General features: G+C 38.8%; 3 protein-coding genes across 4 annotated transcripts in view; 1 reads left to right on the top strand and 2 right to left on the bottom strand.

Moving 5' to 3' along the window:
• The first annotated feature begins 204 nt into the window (after positions 1-204).
• Positions 205-4,191, top strand: LOC111455064 (polyadenylate-binding protein 2-like). 2 transcript variants are annotated; one of them, XM_023096590.1, is made up of 10 exons: positions 205-422; positions 508-899; positions 1,449-1,567; positions 1,654-2,310; positions 2,394-2,471; positions 2,590-2,679; positions 2,814-2,954; positions 3,097-3,270; positions 3,367-3,570; positions 3,805-4,191. In XM_023096590.1, exons 2-10 carry the CDS (start codon positions 656-658, stop codon positions 4,045-4,047), a joined length of 1,950 nt encoding a protein of 649 aa, XP_022952358.1. In that variant the 5' UTR covers positions 205-422; positions 508-655; the 3' UTR covers positions 4,048-4,191. The 2 variants fall into 2 exon arrangements, with proteins under 2 accessions (XP_022952358.1, XP_022952357.1); XM_023096589.1 differs by having other exon boundaries at positions 206-899.
• Positions 4,192-5,341: 1,150 nt separating this feature from the next.
• LOC111455063 (probable E3 ubiquitin ligase SUD1) lies at positions 5,342-10,671 on the bottom strand. Its single transcript, XM_023096588.1, has 9 exons — positions 10,205-10,671; positions 8,872-9,561; positions 7,862-8,629; positions 7,555-7,766; positions 7,080-7,445; positions 6,646-6,806; positions 6,390-6,553; positions 6,124-6,270; positions 5,342-6,020 (listed from the first exon to the last, which is right to left on the bottom strand). Exons 1-9 carry the CDS (start codon positions 10,517-10,519, stop codon positions 5,532-5,534), a joined length of 3,312 nt encoding a protein of 1,103 aa, XP_022952356.1. The 5' UTR covers positions 10,520-10,671; the 3' UTR covers positions 5,342-5,531.
• Positions 10,672-11,087: 416 nt separating this feature from the next.
• LOC111455065 (O-acyltransferase WSD1-like) overlaps positions 11,088-13,869 on the bottom strand; it is a 4,402-nt gene continuing 1,620 nt past the window's right edge. The window contains exons 2-6 of the mRNA XM_023096591.1: positions 12,115-12,187; positions 11,865-11,932; positions 11,564-11,776; positions 11,348-11,485; positions 11,088-11,267 (exon numbers count right to left, since the gene is read on the bottom strand). Of these exons, the coding sequence (XP_022952359.1) occupies positions 11,112-11,267; positions 11,348-11,485; positions 11,564-11,776; positions 11,865-11,932; positions 12,115-12,187 (648 nt within the window). The 3' untranslated portion in view covers positions 11,088-11,111. The remainder of the gene's footprint in view (positions 11,268-11,347; positions 11,486-11,563; positions 11,777-11,864; positions 11,933-12,114; positions 12,188-13,869) is intronic.

Raw genomic sequence — 13,869 nt, 5'->3', positions numbered from 1 at the left:
TCAATTCAGGTCCAAACAGGCCGCTGAATTTGGGGATTGGGAGTTTCATGTTTTTTAGAGTTGGACCGGGCTGAGCCGGCCCGATTAATTGAAAAAACCAGAAGAAAAAAAGAAAAACGATGTACGGTGGCGATGAGCTTGAAAATGAAGACGCCGATTTAGGGTTTTTACAGACAGGGACCGGAGGTATATAAAGCGCAGAAGCAACGAAATCCATTTTCCATTCTTCAGTGCAGTTTCAGCTGCCCTCCAAATCGGAACCCTCTGATACCAATCTCGGTCTTGTTCTCCGCCGTCGGATCGCGGACTCCGACCATCTATCCCTTCTTTAGCCTTCCCTCTCCTCCACTATCATTTCGCCTTCGCAACAAACCCCAAAAACAAACTCTTGTTGTTGTTATTGTTGTTGTTGTTGTTGTTAGGTATTTTACCCCCACAAAAATTCTTACAAAAACATTGTTCTTCTTCTTCTTCTTACAAAATCAATTTCTTTTTCTTGTCGTGTAGGATTATCCCACCTCCGTTCTTACATTTTTTCCTTTAATCTTGGTGTTACTGCTCGATTCTGAATAATAGAGGAGAGGGAAGCGAGTCAATGATCAAAAAAATCTAAAAAAATTTTGATAAACAAGAAAAGAAAAAAAGTTTTCTCAGCATGGCTCAGGTTCCACCTCAACCTCAAGTTCCCAACTCCGGCGCCGACCCGGCTGCCAATGGAGGCGGACAGCATGTGACGACGTCGTTGTATGTTGGAGATCTTGACGTGAACGTCACCGATTCCCAGCTTTATGATCTTTTTAATCAGGTGGGACAGGTGGTTTCTGTTAGGGTTTGCAGGGATTTGACGACCCGTCGATCGCTTGGTTATGGCTATGTCAATTACAGCAACCCAGTGGATGGTTAGTCATGGCCTTATAATCTGTATTGCCTAATTGTTGTTCGTTCTGTCCTTTGAATATATGTGTTGACATATTGGGTCTTTGTTCCCGTTTGCTGTTTTGTTATGGAGTCTTTTTTGTACAGCCCCCTCCACATTTTACGAATTATGACCTCTTATTGCTCGCATGATTTTGAGAAAAACACAGCATGTCTGCTTTTCTTGTCTTGTTGATGTCTTAATTATATTCATATGCGAGGAAACAATTCGTAACTAGTCTTTAATTTCATATTATTGATGCTGTAGGATTCTTGTAGTTAGCAAGATCTATGGTGGTTGAATCTGGATTGTTGTTTCTCGTTTCTTTGATTTTTAATTTGGGTCATTCAGAAGTTATTGTGATATGTTGATTGTAATGTTGGGTGCTGAAGGAATGGAAGATTTTTTGGTTTATTTGGTTGAATCAATATTATCACGTTCTTAACTTCTGCTTGGTTTTGTTTTCTCTTGTATCATTTGAAGAATTATGTGTTATTTTTTCATTTTTCTTTCCTCCTCGACTTCATGTCAGCTTCAAGGGCATTGGATGTGCTAAACTTCACCCCTTTGAATGGGAATCCTATTAGAGTCATGTATTCGCATCGTGACCCTAGCATGCGGAAGAGTGGGTCTGGAAATATTTTTATCAAGGTTAGTACTGTAGCAAGATCTTTGTTTTCTTGTCTCAATGGCATGGTTGCTAGATGTTTTGACGTCATGCTACTCTTAAATGATAGAATTTGGACAAGGCAATTGATCACAAAGCGTTGCACGATACATTCTCTGCATTTGGAAACATTCTCTCCTGCAAGGTTGCTACAGATTCGTCTGGGCAGTCTAAAGGCTTTGGTTTCGTACAATTTGATACTGAGGAAGCTGCCTTAAAAGCTATAGAGAAGTTGAATGGTATGCTGCTCAACGACAAGCAGGTGTTCGTGGGACCGTTCCTTCGCAAGCAAGAAAGAGAAAGTGTCAGTGAGAAAACAAAATTTAACAATGTTTTTGTTAAGAATTTAGCAGAAACTACATCTGAAGAAGAATTGAGGAATATGTTTGGGGAGTTTGGACCAATTACCAGCGTTGTGGTCATGAGGGATGGGGAAGGAAAATCAAAATGCTTTGGCTTTGTGAACTTTGAAAATGCGGATGATGCTGCTAGATCTGTTGATGCTCTCAATGGACACAAGGTTGATGGGAAAGAGTGGTACGTTGGAAAAGCCCAGAAGAAATCTGAAAGGGAAGTTGAACTGAAGAATCGATTTGAGCAGAGTGTAAAAGAAGCTGCTGACAAGTATCAAGGTGCAAACTTATATGTTAAGAATCTAGATGATACCATTGACGATGATAAACTGAAGGAGTTATTCTCTGCGTTTGGAACCATTACCTCATGCAAGGTTGTAAGGACTAAGTATGTTTTGTAGTCTTAAATCCTCCAGTTGACTGTTAAGAAATGACTTGATCCTTTACGTACCTGCAGGTTATGCGTGATCCCAATGGACTGAGTAGAGGGTCTGGCTTTGTTGCGTTCTCAACTCCTGAAGAGGCTTCTAGAGCTGTGAGTTACATTATCGTGCACAAGAATATTGTTTAGATTATTCTCGATATATGGATGACTGTCGCATCACTGTTAATTATCCATGAAATTCTTCTTATCTATTTCTGTTATCTGATAGCTTGGAGAGATGAATGGAAGAATGATTGTGAGCAAACCTCTTTATGTTGCACTTGCACAGAGGAAGGAAGATAGAAGAGCTAGGTTGCAGGTATGTCTGTACTAATTATTTTGTTTTCAAGTCTGAAATAGTGCTGTTCTTTTTCATTTTCGAAACATTAAGTCATTTGCCTATGTTTATTTATCCGTTGACATCGTCTGTATCTTATCTATGTGCATCCTCAGGCCCAGTTTTCCCAAATGCAGCCAATGGCAATGGCATCTTCAGTTGCTCCTCGTGGCATGCCGATGTATCCTCCAGGTGGTCCAGGTATCGGACAACAAATATTTTATGGACAAGCTCCACCTACTATTATTTCATCACAGGTAACTTATTTTTTTTCTCCAAAAAGAAACCTAGATCGTCGTGGTTTGCATTAAAACTATTATTTTCTTCGTCATATGTCTTGTTCAGTTGAAGGGGTTGTAAATTGTGACTGCATATTAATCATTCTTTGAATTCTTTCAGCCTGGATTTGGTTATCAGCAGCAACTCATGCCTGGAATGAGGCCTGGTGGAGGTCCGATGCCAAATTTCTTTGTGCCAATGGTTCAGCAGGGCCAGCAAGGTCAAAGATCTGGTGGAAGGCGAGCTGGTGCTATTCAGCAAACCCAGCAGCCTGTTCCAATGATGCAGCAGCAGGTTGGTGTTGTTTTTTCTGCCTTATTTTTTCCCCTCATGACCATGATTGCTTGTTCTAATCAAGTCACTAATGGCGTATGTTTGTTTACCTAAAAGATGCTACCAAGAGGACGTGTCTACCGTTATCCTCCTGGGCGTGGACTGCCTGATCTTCCCATGCCGGGTGTTGCTGGAGGTATGTTCTCTGTTCCATATGAGATGGGTGGAATGCCACCGCGGGATGCTGTCCACCCTCAACCAGTTCCTGTTGGCGCTTTGGCTTCTGCCCTTGCAAATTCAACTCCAGACCAGCAGAGAACGGTAGGGTTTTAGATCCAATTCATCAGTAATTTTCCCCCTTAAATCTTGAATGATGATATACTTTGTTGGGGTGGTAATTTTGCTTTCGATGCACACGCTACTAAACACATGAGCGTAGAAACTACAGATATGGGTCTAAGATGAAAATTATATAACTTGGCCACATTCTGATCCTGTTGGCTGGTCTCTGTTGTGTTTCATGTCATAACTTAGCTTGGTTTGGTTGGTTTCCAGATGCTTGGGGAGAACCTTTATCCACTTGTGGAACAGCTAGAGCCTGATAATGCGGCCAAGGTAACAGGCATGCTATTGGAAATGGACCAAACTGAGGTTCTGCACTTGCTCGAGTCACCGGAAGCTCTGAAGGCGAAGGTTGCCGAGGCCATGGAGGTTTTAAGAAGTGTTGCTCAGCAGACGGGCAATGCAGCTGCTGATCAGTTGGCTTCATTATCCCTGACTGACAACCTTGATTCCTAAACTGAATGTTGCCCTTGTGTTTTTTTAATGAGCTGCAAACCTTTCTTCTACTTGGTGCTTTTATTATTGACTTTGAGATGGGAAGTTCCAACTATTTTTGTTCGAACCGAGTGATTTCTATTACTGCTGGCAATGATTGTGGAACCTATGCTGCTAAGTTTTGATATGATGAAGCTTGTTGCTTTCATTAACACTTCAAATGCGCTATGGAAGTTCAAACTTACTTACCTTTTATGAGTTTCAGTTGAATTGAATGCTACAAATCTTACTCTTGTGATTGTAATATAATGTGTAAGTTGTTGACTGAGTCATATAGTCTAAAATTAATTTAATAATTTCATAATTAATTTCATCGAATGAAAGAAATTGTAGTTGTTGACCGCCAATATTGTTTTCTTTGGGCTTTTCTGTTTGGGCCTCCGCTTTAAAACGTTAGAGGACGGTTTCTACAACTTAATAAATGGGGGTTTGTTCTCCCCAATCAATGTGGGACATCACAATCCACCCCCTTCGGGGTGTTAGGGGACGGTTTCCACAACCTTATAAATGGTGGTTTGTTCTCCTCCCCAATCAACATGGAACATCACAATCCACCCCCTTCGGGGCTAGCATTCTAGTTGAGACTCTTTCCTTCTTCTAATCAATGTGGGATTGCCCCCAAATCCACCCCCTTTGGGGCTCAGCGTTTTTACTGGCACACCGCCTCGTGTCTACCCCCTTTAAGGAACAGCGAGAAGGGTGGCACATCGTCCGGTGTCTGGCTCTGATACCATTTGTAACAGTCCAGATCCACCGCTATCAGATATTATTCTCTTTGGGCTTTCCTTTTCGTGCTTCTCCTCAAGGCTATAAGCGTCTCTCCTTTTCGTGCTTCCCCTCAAGGCTATAAGCGTCTCTCCTTTTCGTGCTTCCCCTCAAGGCTATAAGCGTCTCTCCTTTTCGTGCTTCCCCTCAAGGCTATAAGCGTCTCTTAGGGGAGAGGAAGGTTTTCACACTCTTATAAATGGTGGTTTGTTCTCCTTCCCAACCAATGTGGGGGTCAATGTTCTAGTCTACCTATGTAACGGCCCAAGCGTTGTGGACCCGTAATAATAATGGATAACTTTTGACCTCTCTAGGATTTTAAGACACGATTTAAAATTATGAAGCTGACAATAATACGTAACAAACCAAAACAGACAATATCCGATAGCGGTGAGTTTAGACGGTCACAATCTTAATATTTAATTACATAATTTATGTAACATAAAATATATATGCCTTTTCTAAAAGATTTACATCTTTCACTCCCTCGTAAATCATAGAAAGCCCTGTATTCGAAATTTCATAGACATAACATCGTGCAGCTAGAAAGGCGAATGAATGGAAATGTGTGGATCTTAAGAGAGATAGCATATGCACATACCAAAAAACTGACTATAGCCCAATTTGGGGCCTCAAAACCATCAAACACAGCCGAGACATTGAAATAAATATACATTGTATCAGTTAGCAACAACATGTCTCTGCCGCAATCCTTCCCCAGCTGCTGCTGCATGGGCGGTGCCCAGCAGAACATCTTGTGTCTCGGACGAAGTCCCCACATCTCTTTGCTTCTCTCCAGAGTCTTCACCGAAGTTATGGAGTCGACGACCGATGAGATAACGATCGTCGCGAATGGAATTGTGAAGGTTGGTGAACCATACATGAAATCTCTTGGCACAAAAACACAACATGCTAACACAAAGGCATCCAATCCAAGCAAATCGATAAACAGCTGAGTTGACAATCAGCGGGTAGCCGAGCACAGGAAACACTCCTCTAGCTAGTACGTACGGTACGCATAGTGCTGTCAGTAGCTTCATTATGATTGGAACAACTATTTCCCTCAAAACCCAGAACCCTTGCAGCCTGGAGAAGCCATCTTCTCTAACTCTTTCAAACTTCACTCTCCAACTATCATCCACCAGAGGTATCATATGATCTAACATTACCTGTTCAAGAAGGGGAAGTGGAATCGTAATGCACATATTTGTAGGATCAAAATGACCGAACAGAAATTTTCATGTATCGTTCTGTGTTCTTGGGGGTCCTTACCAGTCTAGTCCAGATCTTAAGAAAAATTAAGCCCAATGCCCAGTCCTGATACAAGAGGAAAACTGGGCTTTCATCCACTGGAACTCGCATAGGCACAATGACCAGAAGCTCAAATAACAAGCCAATCAATACTGGAATGAGGAAGATCTGAAAACCACAAGTATGTCAGATTCATGGAATCAAGAAATCCTTACAAGTTCAAGCAAAATTGATATAAAAGTAATCTTTTTCTGCATTTTCCGTGTATATATTACTGCCAATCTCACCCAAATTGACAGAAGTGCAGAACTCTTGACGACAATGGCAAACCATTTCCATATCTGGCCCAATAAAACAGTCACCCTCCTTGCTTTAACATATTCAATGGAATATCTGGCACCAGCTATCACCGTCCAAATAACGTAGCTCCCGATGACAAAAGCATACATATCTATGTAAAGGAAAGACATACAACAAGTCAGAATTTCTCCTAAAAGGATTTGTAATTAACATAATGTGGAAACTGACGGTAGGTAATCGCACCGTTGCACTTGATACCATGTGTGATGGGAAGAAGCGGAATGGCGTTGAAAAGTGCCCGTCCAAGTGATGTTGGTACCACTATCAATGCTGAGTTGAAGACAAGAAGAGTCATCCATGCCACAACCAACAAAAGGACAATGCGGAGAGCGAAGCTATACCTCCTAAAATCCAAACAAGTTAAATAACTAAATCTTAGAAATACGAACATACCCGATAATAACTAAATCTGCAAAACAGCATATAAAAACCAAGCACAAGAAATGGTTCAAAAGAAGTAAACTAAATTATGACAATGGATTCACCATGGTTTTAAGTAGAAATGAAAAGCCCATGCAACAAACAGGAGAGAGAAAAATGAGCAAGACTGCAATTACAATGCTCATCTCTCCTGCAATTATAATGTTCATGCTTGGAGCAAAGAACTTTGAACTTACTCTGAATCAGACTGCTCTTCGTTATCATACTCCTCGTTAGTCAAGTTCCCAGATGCAGGAACAACTTGGTTTGGCTCGTTAGCTGCGGCATGGGCCACCAAAGCCTGTTCCAGGGCACCTAGACGTACCACCTGCAGTTCTTCTTGCAACCCAGGCTGCTCTCCATTCCCATTTTCCTGGCCAACGTTTTCTTCAGTTCTGGGAAGTAAATAATCTGTTAATCCAAGGGCCCAACCAACCACAGTAAACCAGCAGTGGAGAAGGGATTTGATTGTTGTTCTCAATTTAAAATGCTCAATAGCAAAAGGAATGCAGATTTGAAAGAGAAGCATGTCAGCTGGAATCTCTGTGAAGGGGTCCGATACCCTGCCACGAAAATGGTCATGAAAATAAGATAACTGCCAACAGATTCCAAGTTACAACGTAAAACTGCAGCTTACAAATAAGCATTGCTCAAGTATTACAATAATCTTACGATATATCAAGAGGAAAAATGGAGGGAACCATCCTCATAGCAAGTTTGACAGGTAAGAACACCAGCATTACAATTAAACTTCCATACACTGCAACAGATAGAAGAACCCTGCGAGCATGCTTGTGCATTGGATCATCAATTAAATCTCGGAAAGGATTATAATTTGGATCAGCTGGATCACGAAGAAAATACAAAACTCCACTGCGCAAAACCTATAAAATTGTTGACAAAAGATAATGAGTAAACTGGCATAGCCATTATTGATGAACAAATAACCAAAAATTAGAAGAATGAAAGATATAAATACCCCTCGAAGAAGATTGACAAATATGCTTATTTGTAGCATATATACAATGCCAACAGCCCAGTGAACCAATGAGCTTGCTAGAGGAGAAATTGAAAAGAACTGAACGCGCTGAGCCATTGACTTTCCAAACATCCTAACAGTACAAATGTCAAGCCACCAACCACACATCAAGGGAAATACCCCAAGTTCTATGACCAAAAGGAAAGCAACCTTAACCATGGTCATCAAATGCCTCATCGCTGCCATGAACTGCCTAAGGAGAGAGGGGATGGCTTCGGCGACAGATGCGATGCCATACAACCTTCCCATAGTCAAAGGCTCTCCTCGAGTATATCGAATCAAAGCAATAGTCCCAAGATAGAAGAAAACTAAAGAAAATATAAATATGTAGCCTACAGCAAGAGTTGTAACATCAGAAAGCCTCGATGTTCCAGTAGCTGCCCGTTCCAAAAGATCCACCGAAAGTGGAGCAGTTATGTTGTTTGAGACATTGTTTAGTGTACTGGAGTTGACTTTCAACATTTCTGCAACCTGATCAAGTAGACCACTTTCTTTACCATCTGATGACAAATTTGCAACAGCTGTCAATGCATTTTTCAATGTGATATTTGCCAAGGAGAGAGCTGACTCCGTAAATGGCATCACCGTCGAGAAAACTGGACCACTGGCTGAAGAGAAAAGCCATGATATGTAATGAAGTATGATCCGACCTAATGTAAAGGGCACAAAGATAACAACACCAAGAAATATCATATTGCTGGCTAAAACCTGCAAAGAAGTGGAACCAATTAGATATTACAACTCGATAATGTTCAAGTCAATGAAAAAATATGAGAGAAATGAATGACGTTTTAATTTCTCTGAACGAGAAGGACAAGATATCACCTCCGAAAAAAACCAATATGCATGTAGTTGCCATGAGTTGAGAACAAATATACATATGAAATAATACTTAAACATAACAGTTCACTGTCCAATGATCCAAAGAAAAATGTTGCAGCACACTTAACTGTGAATGCGTTCTCAACTAAATGAAACACAGGACCCTGCATGCCAACAAGCTCATCGAAAGGCACATCTTCTGCACCATCAGCATCATCCACATCAAAAATCTGTTCGACATGAGCCTCAAGACGAGCAGCTTGCATCTCCCACCGAGCAGCAACATTTTCCGCATTCCTCCTAATTATTTGACCTGCTCCAGCAAGGACTTGGCCTCCACCCGCATCTTCACCATTTGCATCACCAGCAAAATTTCTATTAGCTTGTCCCAGAGGTCTTCTTACAGCACGAGCTCCATTTCTATCTGCATCATCTTCTCGCTCGCCCTCCGGACCTCCAAGCTCCCGTAAATGCCTGAAGTAATCTCTCAAGGAGGTAGCTCCAAGAAATATAAATACAATGCTAGCAGAAAGTAGGAAGCCATGAAGACAATCAGTAAGAACAACGGTAGCAGACAAGTGACTCAAGAATAATCTCTGGGCTTCCCCAAAACTCCTCACGAAAGCCAGCCGCCATATCCAAAACGTAATGAAAGGTATGATGAGGAGCCAAACAGAAAGCACAAAACTGAGACGTAAAAAGAATTGCAGGACATGGCAAGCTTTCATTGCTATTCCAAAAATAAATTCCTGAAAAGGTAGCCTTGATGGAGCATTCTCAGCATAAACAGGGGAGAAGGAAAATGCATGTTTGCAAACCTGCCACATGTGAAAATATATGTAAACTGCCATGAGAAAGGCAGATATAAAACTTATTCTTGAATCATATAAACCGAGAACAACAGTTAATATGACACAAAATATGCAAAAGAAAAATGAATACCTCACAAAAATCAGCTATCTACTAAGCCCATATCACTCTATGGCAAAACATTATCAAACAACAATTAAAGTTCCAGATGTATTTTTCATCTTAGAAGTCCTAGCGAAGGGAGCACTAACTACTAAGCACATACTTTTCCAGAAAATGAACCATAAAAGGGGCACGATTTCTTTTAGTCTTTTGGGAGAACATATATACCCCATCTATAAACAGAACGAAAACCTTTCTATAATATGTCAACGAAGTGTGTAAAATTGCACCAGTTCACAAATCACTCTTTCACCCACGATCAAATAACTTTGTTTAAGAGATTCAGGTCGAATTTCCACAGGTCTAAATCTGTTCCAAGTTCATTCAGTAACTCGCTAATGTCATCCCCAATATCGCTCCCATATAAGAAGTCCCAAATGTTTCTCTCCACACAGATAATTCGAAAGGTCCCTAAAACTCACCCAAAAAACGTCACTGAATCCAATAACTAACCAAACAAGAAACAGGCATGAAGAAAAGAAAACGAACCTCGCACTGACGGGCGTTGCTGTGATTCAGCCATTGAAGGAGACAATCCTGGTGAACAAACTTGATGCTGCCGCTGCAAGCGCAAGGATAACTTAGCGGATTATCCGCATCTCTAGGGTTCCTACAGATCCGGCAGACGTCCTCTTCCTCTTCATCATCGTCATACTTAGGTCCGGGAAAAGACGTGGACAAGTTCGCCTCTTTCCCTGGTACAGAATCCGGCGACGAAGACGATGCTTGAACTGCATCAACAGAAGCGGCATCGTTAACAGCATCTCTGTCGATCGAAGACGCGGCCACCGGCGCAATCTCCATTGCTAGGTGACGGTGTAAACGAAGGCACGAAGGACCACCGCGAGTCGCCGAAATAAGGCAGCTTAAAAGTCGTCGGAGCCGATGACGTACTTCTTCCCCCGTATTCCGCAGGGCCTCGCCGAAAGGGAGAAGAAGAAAGTCTCGAAGAAGTGAAGGTTGCTTTATTCCAATCTTGCCCTCATAATAAAGGGTTTTATTACCCTTTTACCCCTGCTTCACTTATTTAATTTCAGACAAGGTCGGTTGAGTGAAACTACGTCGTTCAGATGGTCAGACTTAGTTTTAATTATATAAATTTTTTTAGATGTTCTTAACTTGAAACCATTTAATTTTTAATTTCTAATTTTAAATTTTGTTATTATTTTTTTTTTTAAAATTTGAAATGATTCTAAAAAATTAATAAAAATTAAGGTATGCATAGTATTATTTACTAAATCATATTATTATTTATTTTATCCCAAAAAAAACATTTTAAAATTTATTTATAATATCCATTTAATTGTACGTTAATACAAGCCATTTTCGTTTCAATCTATATCTATATAAATGATTAATACAAAATTAAATATAGTCAATAGTCAACTATCATACACTATTTCGTCTCGAATGTTGTCGCTGCTGTTTTCATTTCGAGCAAGACATTTTCAAGGCATTCAGCAAGAAATTCAGGATCGGGAATGATATCTTTCGCCACTAGAATTTGCATTTCAGCTCTTCCAGCATAGCTCACCATATGCATCGTAATTGTCTGCATCAAGAAAAAATGAGTTTTTAAGCCCTTAGAAACACTTTTTTTTCATTAAAACAAGCCAAATAAAGGGCTAGTACATGGGGCAAGCTTGTTGAAGTGCTTCTAATGTATGTAATGGGATTGCCTCCAATGGTAATCTCTTCTCTTGGGCCAATCACATTGGAGATGGTGAAACTTGTATTGCAAACAATCCTATAATTAAGGATGGAAGCTACCTGCAACAAAAAAATGTGCATTAAACATCTCAAAATAATAGTAATAAAAAATCTTTGAGTCAGTCTGTACGATTATACTTTTGGTCCCAAACATGACATTATGAACTTGCCAACTCCATATGAAAAATGAGCTTCAAAACTACGTTTTTTTCGGTCAAGCATCTTCTTTGTTCTCATGACACATTGAAGAGGATCAAGTGTTTTCTTCTCGTAGTTCACGGGAAGGAGAAGAATCCCTAACTTATTACCCCATCCAAATCCCCTATTTCCTTTCATCATTTCAGTTAATTCCTACACCATATACATTATAACGAGTTAACAATTATGAAAGAATAGAAAATCCTCATACAAATAGGTTTTAACAAATATTTTAGATAACCTGTAATCCCCGTTGTTCTCTAAGGTTAACCATAGCTACTCCGGTTAACTGAAGCCCTTCTTTCAAACCTACAAATAAAAGGTAAAAGTTGGCCATACGTATTTGATGATAATTACTCATTGTAACCATATTTTATAAACTCATATTTTAACGGAGGCAAATTAAAAAGTTGCAAAATTAACTAAACATATAGGAGACTCTAAATAGTTGGAGCAAAATTGTGGAGTTTGAAGGACAAAGAGAAACTTACCCTTGGGTTGCCTATGCTCCAAGTATCTCGATAAGCCTGCTCCGATCACGCTGAAAAGAACATCGTTCATTGTCTGCAACCATAACTTCAACTCCTTATACGCAATTTCCTTTTATCAACTAATTTACTTAAATCTAAATGAGCTAAGTTATAAAAAACTAAAATGAGTGATAGTTAAAGAAATTTTATATTTGGACATAAAAAGTATTCCTTTTGTTGGATGAAAGTCTCACATCCACTAATTTAGGAAATGATCATGAGTTTATAATAAAAAAAATACTGTCTCTATTAGTATGAGGTCTTTTTGGGAACCTCAAAGCAAACATATAAGAGCTTATGCTCAAAGTCAACAATATCATACCATCATAGAGAGTCGTGTTCATCTAACACCTTTTATGAACACACATATGTTGTCTAGCTTTTTGATAACTTGAACATCTTCTATGACTTTTTTTCCTTTTTTAAATAAAAATAAGGAAAAATAAGGGTGTACATTGAACCCGACAACCCAAACTGAATTATAGGGGTTGAGTTGGGTTAGCTGAGTTAATTTTCTAAATCTAAATAGAATCGATTCGAGTTTAGGATTCATTTTCTAAACTTGAACCGTATTAAGTGAAAGACTTAGCTGGGGATCACTTTCATCAATAAGTGAACATATTTAAAAAAAATGCTTCTTCCTAATTTTGATTTTATATATATAGACAAACATAAATATATATTCAGCCACAATTAAATCAAATCCAAATGAGAACAACAAAGTTTCAATTAGATAGACTTGTTTCCAGAAACAGCAAGAATCAACACCTATAAAAGCATTCAGTTGAACTAAAAAAATTTATGCTTTTTAGTTCAACATGTATACATATAGTCAGACAAACATAGATATATACATTCACCACACAATTAAATCAAAACCAAATTAGAACAACAAAGTTTCAATTAGGTAGGGTAGGCCCACTTCCCAAAACTACAAGAATCAAAACCTATAAAAGCGCTAACTTGAACTAAAAAAGTTGTGTTCTACCACAATTTGCAAAATTGAACTATGAAAATAAATAAATAAATATATATATATATATATATATATATATATATATATATCACGACTGATACTATGTTAGGAATTACGACTCTCTACTATGGTATGACATTGTCAACTTTGAGCATAAGCTCTCATGATTTTACTTTGGACTTCCCGGTCTCTTACCAATAGAGATATGTGTTCATTCCTTAAATTAGCCAATGGACTCCCTCCCAACAATCCTCAACAAAATATCTATATCTATATATATACAAAGGACATAGATATATACATTGAACTATGAAGATATATGTATATATCACTACTGATACTATGTTAGGAATCACGACTCTCCACAATGGTATGATATTATCCACTTTGAGCATAATTTCTTATAGTTTTGCTTTAGGGGATTTCCCAAAAGGTCTTGTACTATTGGAGATGTGTTCCTTATTTATAAACCCATAATCATTCTCTAAATTAAGCCAACTAAAACTCCCTCTCAACAACCCTCATCAATATATATAGACAGACATAAACATATACAATCAACTAGATAGCACACAATTAAATCAAATACCAAATTAGAACAATAAAGTTTCATATAAGTTGATACATAAATAAAAAGTAAAATTTATCATACATTAAATTAAATTTAGTTCAAATGACAAAAAAAAAAAAAAAAAAAAAAAAAAAAAAAAAAAAAAAAAAAAAAAAAAAAAAAAAAAAAA

This window comes from Cucurbita moschata, unplaced genomic scaffold, assembly GCF_002738365.1.
Source record: "Cucurbita moschata cultivar Rifu unplaced genomic scaffold, Cmos_1.0 Cmo_Scf00017, whole genome shotgun sequence".
Classification (NCBI taxonomy): domain Eukaryota; kingdom Viridiplantae; phylum Streptophyta; class Magnoliopsida; order Cucurbitales; family Cucurbitaceae; genus Cucurbita; species Cucurbita moschata.
Note: the sequence above shows the minus strand (reverse complement) of the source record. Positions and strands in the feature narration are given on the sequence as shown.